General features: G+C 39.6%; 1 protein-coding gene across 2 annotated transcripts in view; it reads right to left on the reverse strand.

Moving 5' to 3' along the window:
- RAB30 (RAB30, member RAS oncogene family) overlaps positions 1-14,577 on the reverse strand; it is a 117,302-nt gene that overhangs the window by 8,475 nt on the left and 94,250 nt on the right. For both annotated transcript variants that reach the window (XM_069070957.1, XM_069070958.1), the window contains 2 exons: positions 12,653-12,753; positions 4,655-4,738 (listed from right to left, as the gene is read on the reverse strand). In XM_069070957.1, the coding sequence (XP_068927058.1) occupies positions 4,655-4,738; positions 12,653-12,745 (177 nt within the window). In that variant the 5' untranslated portion in view covers positions 12,746-12,753. The remainder of the gene's footprint in view (positions 1-4,654; positions 4,739-12,652; positions 12,754-14,577) is intronic.

A 14,577-nucleotide genomic window follows, 5' to 3' on the forward strand; every position in this document is an offset into this window, starting at 1 on the left:
AAACAACCCTAAGGTTTCACTTCACATCTGGCAAATTGCCTAAGATGACCAAAAAAAAAATTTTTCATGACCAACCCAAATAGAATGTAAGCTTCTTGGGGGGTGGCTAGGTGGCACAGTGACTAGAGCACTGGCCCTGGAATCAGGAGGACCTGAGTTCAAATCCGACACTTTACACTTATTAGCCATGTGACCTTGGGCAAGTCACTTAACCCCAATTGCCCTGCCCTTCCCCACATCAAAAAGCAAAAAAAAAAAAAAAAAAAAAAAAAGAATGTAAGCTTCTTGAGGGCAGACATCACTTCAGTTTGGGTGTTGTTATTTTGTTTTGGGAGGTTTTTTTGGTCTTTATATATCCCCAGATAAACAGGTCCTAGTAAAATACCTTGCATATTCTGGGTGCTTAATAAATATTTATTGAATCAACAAAGGTCTCTTACCTATTTTTTTATTCTCCACAGGCCCTGAAATTGATGTGCTAATAGCTTAGAGCTGCTTTTAATGGTAGGTCCTTGATTTATGCCCAAATGAATGCTATTTATGAACAAATTAATAAATCAGCATCTATTAAATGTTATGCCACCCACTGTGCTAAGTATTGAGGATACGAAGAAAGACAGAAAAAACCAATCATAATACTCCAATTCAGTATAACTTATTATGGTAACTCAAGTGTTACTATAACATTCTCTTATCCAAAAAGCATATATATTAAGCACCTACTATGTGCAAGATACTGAGGTAGGCACTAAAAATAAAAAGACAAAGAGGCAGTGAAGTAGCAGCTGGAGTGAGAAAGACCTGAATTTAAATCTGGCCTCATATACATACTAGCTACGTGACTCTGGGCAAGCTACTTACTCTCTGTTTGCCTCAGTTTCCTCAACTGCAAAAAGGGGATAACAGCACCTACTTCCCAGGGTTGTTGTAAAGATCAAACGAGATAATAATTATAAAGGTGCTTAGCACAGAGCTAGCACATAGCTATATTGTTGTCATTGTTGTTGAGTTATTTCAGTTGTGTCCAATTCTTCATGACCCCATTTGGGGTTTTTCTGGCAAAGATACTAGAGTGATTTGCCATTTCCTTCTCCAGCTCTTTCTACAGATGAAAAGCTGAGGCAAACAGGGTGAAGTGACCTGCCTGGTATCAGCTAGTAAGTGCCTGAGGCTGGATTTGAACTCGTGAAGATGAGTCTTTTCCAGGCCTGGCACTCTATTCTCTGTGCCACCTAGCTGCCCAGCACATAGTAGGTGCTACATAAATGCTTGTTCCCTTTTTCTTACCAAAAAATGACCCTTGTTTTCAAGGAATTTATATTACACTCAAATGTCTTAGCACTGACAAATAAATTATTTCTCCAATTATGGTATTCTATATAAGGACCACGGATTTAGGATTTAGAAGCAAGCATCTGTTCCAAGGATGCTTGCTTTGTGTCATAGACCCCTTTGGTATTCCAGTGAAGCCTAATGGACCCCTTCTCAGAATAATGTTTTTAAGTGAATAAAATAAGATAAAATAAATAAGATTACAGGGTAAACCATTTTCTCATCCAAGTTTATAGACCCTTAAAATCCATGGGCCTCTTGATATCAGGATCCATGGATCTCAGGTTAAGGATTCAAATCTAGTCTAACCCCCTCATTTTCTGGTTAAGAAGCTAAGGCCCAGAGGTTAGATGATTTGGCCCGGTCACCCAGGTAATAAATAGCAGAGCTGGGATATAAACCCAGGAACTCTAACCTCAAATCCTAAATACTTTTCCACTGTATGGCACATTTATATGGGTATCCTCAAAACACAGTGGATAAAAGTAAAATCCTATTTTTACATATATGAATTCATTAATTTTATTTTTATGGGAAGTAGCTATTACAGTGACCCTAGATAAGTTACTTAACCTCTCTAAGTCTCAGGCTCCTTATCTGTAAAATGAGGGCAACAGTACTTGTAGTACTTCCATTGCATGTGGCTGATTGTGAGGTTCAAATGAGATAAAATATACAAAGTACTTTACAAACCTTAAAACACCATATACATGTCAGACCTTATAACTATTAAGGGACCTCAACAAAAAAACATGTTCAAATGAGGGTCATAGACATCATCTAATCAAGTTTCTCTTATTTTCAAAAGTGATTAAGGAGAAGTAAATATGGAATGAAAAAAAGCATATGTACAAAGAAATCCTTTGTATTCAACTTCTTTCTGTTTAAGAGCCTATTCCTAAGGTTTCCTGGGTTAGCAGTCCCCCTCTTCTTCGGCAAGCATCAAACTTGCAAAGGTCTTCCTCTGCCCAATTCTCTTCCTCCCTTTCTGCACTCACTGTCACCCCAGTATGCTGAGCTTTTGAATTTTCTATTTGGCATTCACATGGCTTTCACGTCCTGCTTTTGTTTTCCAGTACACTTAGCACACCATTCATTATTGTATTTGGTATGGATTTCATTGCTATGAGGGACTAATTTGAGGAGGAGAGCCAGCTGACTGCAGGGGCTCCCAAGATAGTCTTCCAAAAGGGCCTGCCTATCCACTGTTTCTATCCCTAACTCTCTCTCTCTCTCTCTCTCTCTCTCTCTCTCTCTCTCTCTCTCTCTGTGTCTCTCTCTCTCTCTCTCTCTCTCTCTCTCTCTCTCTCTCTCTCTGTCTCTCTGTCTCTCTCTGTCTCTCTCTCTCTCTATCTCTCTCTGTCTCTATCTCTGTATCTCTGTCTCTGTCTCTCTCCATCTTTCTCCTTCCTTCCTTCCCTCCCTCTCTGTCTCTGAATTTTTCTGTATCTCTCAACACAATGTCTCTAAAGCACCTAGCGTGAAGGAAGAATTTTGTCTTAGAAATCCAAAATGTCTAGTGTTAAATCTTCAATGTTTAAATCAGTATCTTAATGCTTACATTGTTTTCCATTGGAACATTGGAGCTGCTATTTTTATTATTAATGTTTTTCCTTTAAGGGACTCAACTTCATTGTAAAATCCAACCATCCTCATTTCAAGACCTCTGTGAAGTGGGGCAAAGAGCATTGCCAGAGGAATGATTCTATAATGATGTAATTTCTGGTACTGTAACACAATAGGGATTTTCAAGTAAGGGGCCCTTATCAATACTACTAAATGACTCAATTTACTTAAAAAGTAAGTCCAGTAGTTTCCTAAAAGCTGATTGGAAAGTTATTGTCTTGAAGTCAAAAGACATGCAAAGAATTCGTAGTTAGGAGTAGGGTGTAGAGGGAGAGAGAAAAAAAGGGATCTATATATGACCTGCAGTTATTAATAGAACATAATCTTCAGTGGGATCTTTTTATAAAGTTCGTAGGAGACAGTACTGTTCGGTAGACTGAATCTAGGAATTACTAAATTGTCTCTAATGTTTCATCTCTGAAATAGGATAATTCAATTTTAGGGTTGAAAGGGACTTTAAAGACCATCCAGTTCAGTTCCTTCATTTTACAAATGAGGAAAATAAAAACAATAGTAGGGAAATGTTAAAGTTGCTTAGCTCATGATGTCATATAACCAGGCTGCAAACCTAGTTTAGTTCTAAATACAGCAGTCTTTCTATCAAATCACAATTGTCTCTAAGATGGGAAATGCTAGGCTATTTTATAACCACTCCATTTCTAATAAGAAAAATCCTCCCTTTGCCTACTGCAAAAAGTGTGATCCATTATTGACTTACCTAGAATCATGGAATCAGAAAACTGGAAAAGGCTCACCCAAAGTATGAATGCCCTCAACAACCTAGCTCAAGCAATGGTGATCTGTATTCTGATTCAACACTGTGGATGATTGGAAAAGGCAACCTGTGTTAATACCTCTGATGGTTAGGAAGTTTTCCAAATATTCAGTCAAAATCTGCCTCCCTATCATTTCAATCCACTGAATCTACTTCTGCCTTTTGGGACCAACACCTTCAGTGGCGCAGTTCTTCAAAGATCTAAAGAGAATAATCAATCCCCACCTACGGTCTTCTTTTTTCAAGGCAAAACATCCCCAGGTTCTTCAACTGATCCTCTGATAGAATAGTTTTAAATTTTCAATCCATCCCATATGTTAAGGGCATCCCACCTGCTTTCACAGAGGTGCTGGAAGGATTCTTCTTGCTTTTAGAAATAAACACCTCTGCATGGGCTAATGGCTATAGTTTACTTGAGCTCATACATGCATGCATGTGACATACACATAGGTTATTTATACATACAATACAAAATGTGTGCCATCTATATCATATATATCATACATTGTATGGCTATCATATGATATACACTTATGTGTGCGTATACACACACACACACATATAACATATTTCTAGGCAACTGGTAGCACAGTGGACAGAGCATTCTGCCTAGAGCCAGGAAGATTTGAGTTCTAATCCAGCCTCAAACACTTACTAGCTGTTTGCCCCTGGGCAAGTCACTTCATCTGTTTGCCTCAGTTTCTTCAGGTATAAAATGAGGATGATGAAACCTACCTTCCAGAGTTACTGTAAGGACCAAATGAGATAATACCTGTAAAGGGCTTAGCACAGTACCTGGCACATACTAGATTCCATATAAATGCTGGCAATTTTTATTATTGTCATCATCAACAATAAAATTCACTGTTCTAACCTCACAAACAACACAATGAGTGTCTAATTAAAATTCTAGAAACTTACCTTGACTTTCTCGCCATTAATCTCCACTGTTTTAATCATAAAGTCAACCCCAATAGTAGCTCCTTGACCTGGTGGGAAAAGACCCTAAAAAAAAAAACAGTGGAGTTAAATAAACTCTGCAGTGCAATGCAGCAGTACCAGGCAGGTAGATCCTTTGTCTGAACTGAGCTGATTGATGTGCCAATATTCCTAAATGCTGGGTCCAGCCTAGTCACCTCTCCTGCTCAAAACCAAAACTCTTTCATTTGACATGTAAAGAAAGCCCTTCAAAATCTGATTCCAATCTGCGCTGACATCCTCACTGCACCCTACTCTCCTTGACAGACCCTACAGTTCATCCAGACTAGCCTACTTGCTGTCCCTCATACACAACACTCCGTGCCCTGCCTGCCCCTCCACCCCTGGAATGCATGCCTTCTTCCACTCAGCATCACAGAATCCCTAGGGCTCTCCTTCAGGAAGCCTATCTTGACTCCCCCCAGGTGCTAGTTCTCCTTGCCCCCAAATTGAATTACTTCATATATATATTTTCAATTTACTTATATATGTTCATGATTTTTTTCTCCTGATGGAATGTAAAACATTTGAGGACTAGGACTGCTGACTGTCTTTGTGTCCCCAAGGCTTAGCACAGTATCTGCACAAGTAAGTGCTTAATAAATGGTTATTGATGTGTCTTCTGTACAGAGAAACTCCTTTTTCTACGAGGGCTGCCTCATCTTCACCCTGACCCTAAAATACCTACCTATTCTGAGTAAAGAGGAGAAATATTAAGCAAGTAAAAAGCCATCAAAATAAAGATAGAAGGTTTGAGGAAAAGAAGAGGTGGGACTGAAGCTAGAAAAGGCAGGAAAGGATAGCTATTGAGACAAGACCATGAAAGTCTAAAAATGAAAATCAAGAAGTATGGATAAAATAGCATGAAATATAATCCATAGTGGGGCGGCTAGGTGACGCAGTGAATAGAGCACTGGCCCTGGAGTCAGGAGGACCTCTTCAAATCCAGCCTCAGACATTTAACACACACCAAAAAAACTAGCCGTGTGACCTTGGGCAGGTCACTTAACCCCAATTGCCCTCCAAAAAAAACCCCCAAATATATATATAAAATCCATAGGCTGTTGTAGACAAGAGATATTAACCAAGAATTTAGGATTAGGACATGGTCACGGAATTACAACCATGTTTAATGATGACAATCAAAATTGGAGTTTCCCTTCTTTTTATAACTTTCTGACACCTCCCTCACATGACATTTTGTTTTGTACACCTGTAATGTACTTGTGTAATATTTTTATTGCATTTTTGTATCTTCAAATCTTCCTAGTAAACTATAAATTCAATGAAGGCAAGGACTGTCACATCTAGAGTTTTTATCTTTTTAGCACAGTATTTTGCATCCAGCTGGTACCTAATAAATGTCTGATGAATGACTGCATGAAACTTGATTTTTAGGGCAAGTCACTTAACCCCAATTGCCCTCCAAAAAGCAAAAAAAAAAAAAAACGATTTAAAAAAAATTATATCTATCACCAAAGGCATAACTAGAGAGGGAAGAAGTAGGAGGCAGGAAAGGGAGAGGGGGTTAAGTTGAGGGAATAGGTTCCCACAGATTCCTATCATAACCTGAGTGAAACAAAATATGATGACCAAGTTCCAAGAAACATGCACTGTCATCACCACTCACTGTATTCAAGTTGAGGCATTTAGGAAAGATCCAGCTCCCCTTACTATTAGCATCCTCTTTCTTTTTTTTTCTCCTCCCTTTTTGGAGGGCAGTTGGGGTTAAGTGACTTGCCCAAGGTCACACAGCTAGTTTTTCATGTTAAGTGTCTGAGGTTGGATTTGAACTCATGTTCTCCTGACTCCAGGGCCAGTGCTCTATTCACTGAGCCACCTAGCCACCCCAGCATCCTCTTTTTTACCCCCAGACTTTAGCTGCCTCAAGCAAAAAACAAACAAACAAAAAAAACCTCCTACACACCTGACCAATAAACAACACTTTTGTTCCCATCTATGTGGATACGTCTTCCAATTATGCGAGTCCAAACCCATCCATACTGGCCCATAGTGTGTTGCTGATTTTTAGCACCCTCTACATCATTTTTTGCCACTCTGACAGAGTTACTCTAGAAAGGAAAGGGGCTCACCCAGGACTGAGGACAATTTTGTACTGTTCATTTGTTCCATGGGTAGCCATAGCCAAAGAATGCATCACCAACCAGAATAGTGAGGAGCCTCTCTTCTGCTGATAGGTTGGTCCCAGGCAAGCAGACACATTCTGCTGCTGGGACCATTCTCAAAGCTTTTTCATCCTGGCATGACTGGCCAGAGCTTAGGCTCCAGTAGCATACTGAGAACTCAGAGGTGCCCTCCAAACCATGATGAAGCATTCGAGTATTACTTTATTCCTCAAAAATATTTCCAAATTAAAAAAGCATCAGTGTGTAACCTTTGAATGGGAAATTGGAGGTGGAGGAAGAACAGGGGAAAATGTTTTCATGGAGGCATCTTGGAATAATGAAAAGAGCACAGACCCAGGAGCAAGGAGACCTGGGTTATTGTTTTCATTCTGCCATATGACCAGTCATAGTAACACTAAACACATGACCTGGGGCAATTCATTTCACCTTTCTATCTGAACTTCCTCATCTCAAGAATAAGGCTAATGATCCTGTTTGTACCACCTGCAGAAATAAGAACAGAAATAGCTCACTGTAAATAGCACTTGACCACTGACAAAGCATTTTCCTCACAACAGCCCTGTGAGGTGAGGTAGATGCCTAAACAAGATCATTGTGAGGAAAATACTTTGTAAACCCTAAAGTACTACCTAAAAATAAGCTGGTTTTAGAGTCCCTTCTTTTTTTTATTTTTCAGTTCAACTAGCATTGATTAAGTGTTCTGCCATGAACAAGGAACTCTGCTAGGCACTGAAGATACAATCACAAAATGAAATAATCCCTGCCCTCAAAGCACTTACATTCTAAGGAGGGGACAGGGGGAGTGGGAAACAATTAAATTATCAATATAAGGGGCAGCTAGGTGGCACAGTGAATAGAGCATCGGCCCTGGAGTCAGGAGGACCTGAGTTCAAATCCAGCCTCAGACACTTAACACAAAAACTAGCCATGTGACCTTGGGCAAGTCACTTAACGCCAACTGCCCTCCAAAAAAACAACAACAAAAATTATCAATATCAAGTGGTAAACTGTCTGGCTCAGTAGAAGAGCAGAAAGACTGTTGAATTTGAACCCAGGCTTGAAATCTGACTCTGTTGCTCCCTGTGTGTCCTTGGACAAGTCCCCCAACCTTTTTGGGCTCCAGGTTCCTGCCAAATGGGGAAGAGGAGTAAGGACTGCATTCAGTCATCTCCAGAGTCCCTTCTAACTCTAAAGCTCTAATGCTCAAGAATCTCCCAATTTTTCTTTATGATTTTCCTCCACAAGATATAACTGAGGCCAAGATCCTAAGGGCAATCTTTTGATAGGCCAGTTGGGGATATGTATCTATAAAGGATGGGGGTGGGAAGAAGACTGGTAGAAGAAAAGGTAGAGGATAGCTTATTAGAGCAGGCTGGATGTATAGTGAAAAGTATGCTAATTGGCATCAGAGGACCTAGTTTCAAACCCTAGTTCTGATGTGAATCAGTGTGATCTTGGGAAAATCATTTAACTTCTGGGCCTCTGTTTCCTCATTTGTAAAATAAAGAATTAGAAATGACAGGAATTTCCAAACAGTGGGAGATTTATCTTGTAGCAATCTTCGATTTTGAAGGAATCTTAGTAGTTGTCTGGGCCAGAGTTATCAAACACATGGCCCATTGCTGCCCACCGGAGTTTTCCAAACCAGATTAAAATTCATTTGGAATATGAAATAACAATACACTAGAACATAGCTAATGTTAAAACGTTATATTCTAAGTCAATATGTGACCCACAGGGATATTTGTATATGGTTTAGTGGCCCTGTTTCTATTTGAGTTTGAAACCACTGATCTAGCCCATCCCCCTATCTGGGTGAAGCATGAATCCCCTCAACAGCATTCCCGACCAAATGACCATCCAGCCTATCTAGAAGTACCTCCAAGGAACTAGGGGCTTGACGCTTAATGAGGACCCCACCCCCCATTCCAATTTAGTGGTGGGTAACTCTTGTAGGTGGAGAGCTTAGTGTTCTTTGAACCGGGCGCAGCATAATTAGTTACTCTAAAGCTGGCAAAAATGAATTTAAAATAACACAATAAAAAAGATGACAGTAAATAGCCCTACAATCACCCCACCCCAAATATTCCTATATATTCCTACCAAAAAAAACTAACATGGACTATATTGGGGACTTTTTAAATGGCAGCTGTAACTGGGCCATCCTTAGTTAAGCTTGTCCCTAACAAGAGAGCTCTTTAATTAAAGTTTGCCCCTCCCAGACAGAGGCTGTAACCAACAGAAAATGTTCCCCTGCATGTCTGCAAAATATGTAAATGTAAACATTCATAACTTTACACACAAATATTGAAGTAATTTCATTCTCATTTGGCTCAACTGAATCAAAGGCCTGCCAAGCTTCAAGTTTATAGCCCCAGCTGTTTTGTAACTTAACAAATGCCAAAAAAAATTTTAAAACTTCTCAATGTTCTTCCCTGTCTTTTTTCCAAATTCACAAAACTAAAAAACAGCTGAATCAAATTTGTTCAAACTTTCTAGTGAGCAGAAAGTACTGAAGCAAAATGCCTTTTTTTTTCCACTTGAAGAGTGAACAGAAAACCAGAAGAGAAGAATAGACATGGGGTGGGAGAAGGGAGTACAGAATGAATCATGAAAATGGAAGGTACTTTTAAATTTTCATTGTATAATTGAGACTTTCAAAGATGTGGTCGTGAGTGCTATAGAATTAAAAAGTTTGAGAATTATTCTCATTACTAGACTAGCAGTCAGAAGACCTGAATTCCAGCTCAAGTTCTGGTTCACCAACACACCATTTCATCTTAGGCAACTCATTTGCTTCCTCTGGGTTTCAATTTCCTGTTCTACAAAACGGGAAAGGTGATGGCTAACATCCTTTTCAACACTAAAAATTGGATTTAATCCAATAGAATGTAAACAATTAAAGAGCGGAGAATATTTATTTTCTTTTCTTTTATAGTTTTTGTCTTTTTTATTCCTAACATCTAACACAATGCTTTGCACATAATGAGTTTTTCATTGTTGGATTGCAGTCTTCACCTAGGCACCCTCCATTAACCACCCTTATGATCAAGACACATAGAATTGATGCTGTCTTTGTGTTGTTTCGTTCACCTTCAAGCAGCAAAGGAGATTGCTGAGGCTCACATGAACTGAAACCATTTCTTGTTTCAGACAAATTTCCAGTTGAATTCTGGGGCTGATTAGACTCAAATACCTGCTGTTCACTACTTGCTTTTACGACCTCACACACCAAGAGAGAAGAGAAGAACCTAGCATTCAGTTTCCAATTAACGGGGAAAACCATGACATTTTCCCAATGACTCCCCCAGCTAATCCTGCTCCAAGGTTACCTCCTGGCTATGTTATCTGACACATGAATCTTCCTTTGCCCCAGTTTAGAAGCCAGGTTTGATCTTTTCCCAAACCACCTCTCATAGAGGCAGAAGAAACACACAGAGCATATGGACTTATATCAGCAGAACCATCTTTTCATTTTCCTTACAGAGAGAACATGGTGCAGTGGGAACTTAGCACTACATTGGGAGTCGGGTCACCTAGATCCAAGTCTTGACTCCATCACTAACTAGCTATGGGACCTTGGCCAAGTCATCTCATTAAGTCTGTTTCCTCATCTGCAAAATGAGAGTGATAATGTATATGAATTCTGCAAGCATAGTATAAACATAAACTAAAAAGTTGGGAGAAATACAGAAAGATGGTCAAATTCAGAAGCCTCCTTTATTTTATAAAGAGGTTTGAAACCTATAAGCAATGGTTCTCAAAGCCCACAGTTACAAGGTTTCTTTAAATGATCTAGGGACTGGTCTTTTTAGTAGAGTATCTATGCTTATGCCAAGTAGGTCTGCAAGCTAAATAACATGCCATTTCAGCTCATATTTGGTCCAGAGAATATTTCTGGGTTTTCATTCCAGCCAAATAATTTTAGGAGAAATATGTAAATATAAACATATATGTATATAAACATACATATATACACACATAGTTATGTATATATGCATACGGATCCCAATATTACCAAATAATATCCAGCTCAAATCCAAATGTGTTTCTATATATTCATATACACACATATATGTGAGTGAGTACATATGTGTATATATGTATATGTATTTATACATATATTTTCCATTTAACTTTAAAATGGTTCATAGGACACTTTGTGGTTTTGTATGTATATATCTATAATTAGTACTAGATTGTCACTTGAATATTAAAATCTATATTTATTGTTATGGGAATGGGAATCTGAAGATTTTCCCTGCCCCTAGGCCCTTTGATAGGCTTAAGTGGCTCTGAGAACCTTCTTTGATTTGAAATATAGTCTGCCCCTAATAGGCTGAATGTGGTCACATGGAGCTTGTGGTGGGAGGCTTGTTTTTCAGGAATGCCCACACCTTGTTGCTTTGTGATTGGGCAGTGGGTCAAGAGGGTTGTGACCTTCTATGACCCAGGAGAAGGCTATATATACCCTGATGTGAGATTTTGCTTTGGGGTTCACTTTGAAAGGAGTTGTGTGATTTGACCAGACAAGACTCTGGGCAGCCGTTGAGCCCCCTGGCTTTGAAAACCCAGATATTGCTGCTTCCCTCTCTGGTAACTGAATAGTTATGGATGTAATGGTCAGACAGCTGGAAGCCCTGTCTGCTGATCTGTTTCTCTGTCTGCTTGTAACCTCAGTTTGTGTTCTCTGAAGTTCAGGATGCTGACCTTTTTCCCCTGAATTAGGTAAATGACATATGTTTGATTAGAGCAAGATTGTTAACCCATTTTGAGTTGCTTTCCTTTAGAAAAGCAGATCTAGGAACCTGTGCTAGCAGTCATCCTGAGTATGCTAGGGTGCATGCTGCTATATTTATATATTTAGGTGCATAGACTAGAAGGGACCTTAGAGACCATTAAGATGTGCAGCTCCTTCATTTTACAGATGAGGACACTGAGGCACAGAGGTTAAGTGACTTGCTCACGGTCACTTGTGTCTGAGGTGGGATTTGAACCTGGGTCTTCCTGACTCCAAGTCCAGTTCTTTCTCAGAGTCTAGTGTTTAACAAAATTGGAACTAGCAATTCTAGCATGAGGGCAAAGAACATGACATATGCCAATAAATTAACTTTGTAATTCAAAATATGAAAATAATCCAAGAAGTAATTAAAACAAATTTATTTGATCAGATGGAAATTTACATTATAGAGGCTCACAGATGACTGTTATTCCCACCATGGTCTAGTAACTTCCTACTTTAGCTAATTATTCTTGATAACTAGGTGTTAAATTCCTAATTTGTAATCGGGTGCTTCTATACTACTAAGTCAGCTCATGTTAAATTTTTGTGCCCTCTGAATTTTGTTGTCCTTAAGCAAAGCTGAGATAGTCCCATTTTAGTTACAGCTCTGGTCTTCAAAACAGTTTTTGGTTCTGTTGTACAATCCAATTCTCCCATTTATGAACAAATGTTTGTTGTTGTTTTGATAAAGTCCCACATCAATGTGTCATTAGAAACAAAACTGTTTTTCTCATTCATTCTAAGAAGTGACAAATGGGTCTGAATAGATAGCCCATGGAGTTTTTTACCTTGAATTGTCACAAATATTAGAAAAATCTGAGAATGACTGATTGGTATATAAACCTATTACATTTGGAAAGACCAAATTAGAAGTATGGTCCGAATGCTAGAATTTTGGAACCAGTTACCCACCCCATCAACTGTCCTTACCTATGACTGAAACTAACATTCCATCCCTCCCCAGACTTCATCCCAGGGCAACTCCCTCTGTCCCTACCAAGAACACCTTACCTGAGTAAAACGTCGGACTAGGCACGTCTTCCCCACACCAGCGTTTCCAATTAAAACAATTTTGAACAGGAAATCATAATCTTCCATACTCATTGACACAGCTGCAAGGCAAAGAAACGCAATGATTAGGAGGAATTGTAGGAAGCGGCTCAGTCATATGGGACAGGAAAGGTTTATCGACTCAGTTCTCGTCTCCTCAGTAACCACAGGCCTGACTCATCTGAAGAAAAATATGACTTTCCTCTTCAGGTCACACTACAGATCTGAGAGTGACAAATATGTTCTGTCACTGGTGACCTTTAGTCCTCCAGGCAGGTCCTGAGATGATAAATTCTATTTTCTTTTGGATTGAAAAGGAGGCATAGGTTCAAGGTTCAAAGGAAAATACAAAAACACTGTAGGTGTGTGTGAGATAAGACAGGATCATTGGAAAGGTTGTTTTTTGGTAGGAGAGAAGTGAGATGAAAATCAGAGGAAGAGGCCTGTGGACCAAAGTTCAGAGGTATCCTTGAATCCCCCATAATGCTTGGACAGAATGGAAGCTCTTTGAGAGTAGTCATTCTCTGGCTTCATTCTTACCTCTAGAACACACTGCCTGTGCAACCCTGGACAATTCACCAAACTCTCCCTGCTCCCAGGCAAGTGTCTCTAACACTAGAAGTTCCAGAGCAGATGCCAGTCCTCATTGAGAGAGGAAATTTCCTCGCCAGAAGTTCTTTACACCTACGAAAGCACACATCTGGGTCCTTCCCTCTACTCAAATTCCAAACACCTTGCCCTACACCTACTACATGCTTTAAAAATGCTTATTGAATTTAATTGCTTCTTGCCTATCATTCATCATATTCTCTATTCTAGTGTTGTTAAATGTTAAGACCCTCTCTTTTCGGGGTCATGTGGTAGAGGGGAAGAGCCCTGAAGTTAAGAGTCAGGAGACCTGGATTCAAGTCTCAAGTCTGCCAATTCCATTGTTTTCAGCCATTTTTCAATCATGTTGGACTCTTCATGACCCCATTTGGGGTTTTCTTGGCAAAGATACTGGAGTAGTTTGCCATTTTCTTCTCCAGCTCATTTTATAGGTGAAGAGATTGAGGCAAACAGAGTTAAGTGTGGGTCAGAGTTAAGCCAGGGTCACACAGCTAGTAAGTGTCTGAGGCAGGATTTGAACTCAGGTCTTCCTGACTCCAGGCCCAGTACTCTATTCACTGTATCACCTCACTACCCGATTCCATTGTTTAAGTGATTTTTTAAAAATGAGGTTTGAAGAGCTTAAATAATGTTTAACAGAATTCCATTGTTTAAATGATAAACATTATTTAACCTCTTCAAACCTCATTTTAGTTAATTGTAATAAAATAATAAATTGAGTCCTAAATGGAGCTAGCTCCAACACACCCCTGTCATCAAACCCCTGCTTGCACATCCTCAGAAATGGAGAGCTCAGGGTTGACTAGGTGACATAGTGAATAGAGCACCAGCCCTGGAGTCAGGAGGACCTGAGTTCAAATCCTGCCTCAGATACTTAACACAAAAACTAGTCTTGTGACCTTGGGCAAGTCACTTAACCCCAATTGTCCTACCTTCCCCCCTCCAAAGGAAGAAAAAAAAGGAGTTCTAGGGACAGCTAGGTGGCTCAGTGAATGGAGCACTGGCCCAGGAGTCAGGAGGACCTGAGTTCAAATCCTACCTCAGACACTTACCGCTAGCTGTGTGACCTTGGGCAAGTCACTTAACCCCATTTGCCCTCCAAAAAGCAAAAAAAAAAGGCAATGGAGAGCTCATTACCCTCTGAGTCAGCATGTATTATTTTGGGACAGCTCTAATTGTCAGAAAGTTCTTTCTTGCATGGCATTAATATCTGTCTTCCTTTAGCTTCCATCCATTGGGCCTAGGTCTGCCCTTTGGAGCCAAACAGAATGTCTATT

This window comes from Petaurus breviceps, unplaced genomic scaffold, assembly GCF_028583685.1.
Source record: "Petaurus breviceps papuanus isolate PSGF00001 unplaced genomic scaffold, PetGlider_PUasm1.0 90823, whole genome shotgun sequence".
NCBI lineage: Eukaryota > Metazoa > Chordata > Mammalia > Diprotodontia > Petauridae > Petaurus > Petaurus breviceps.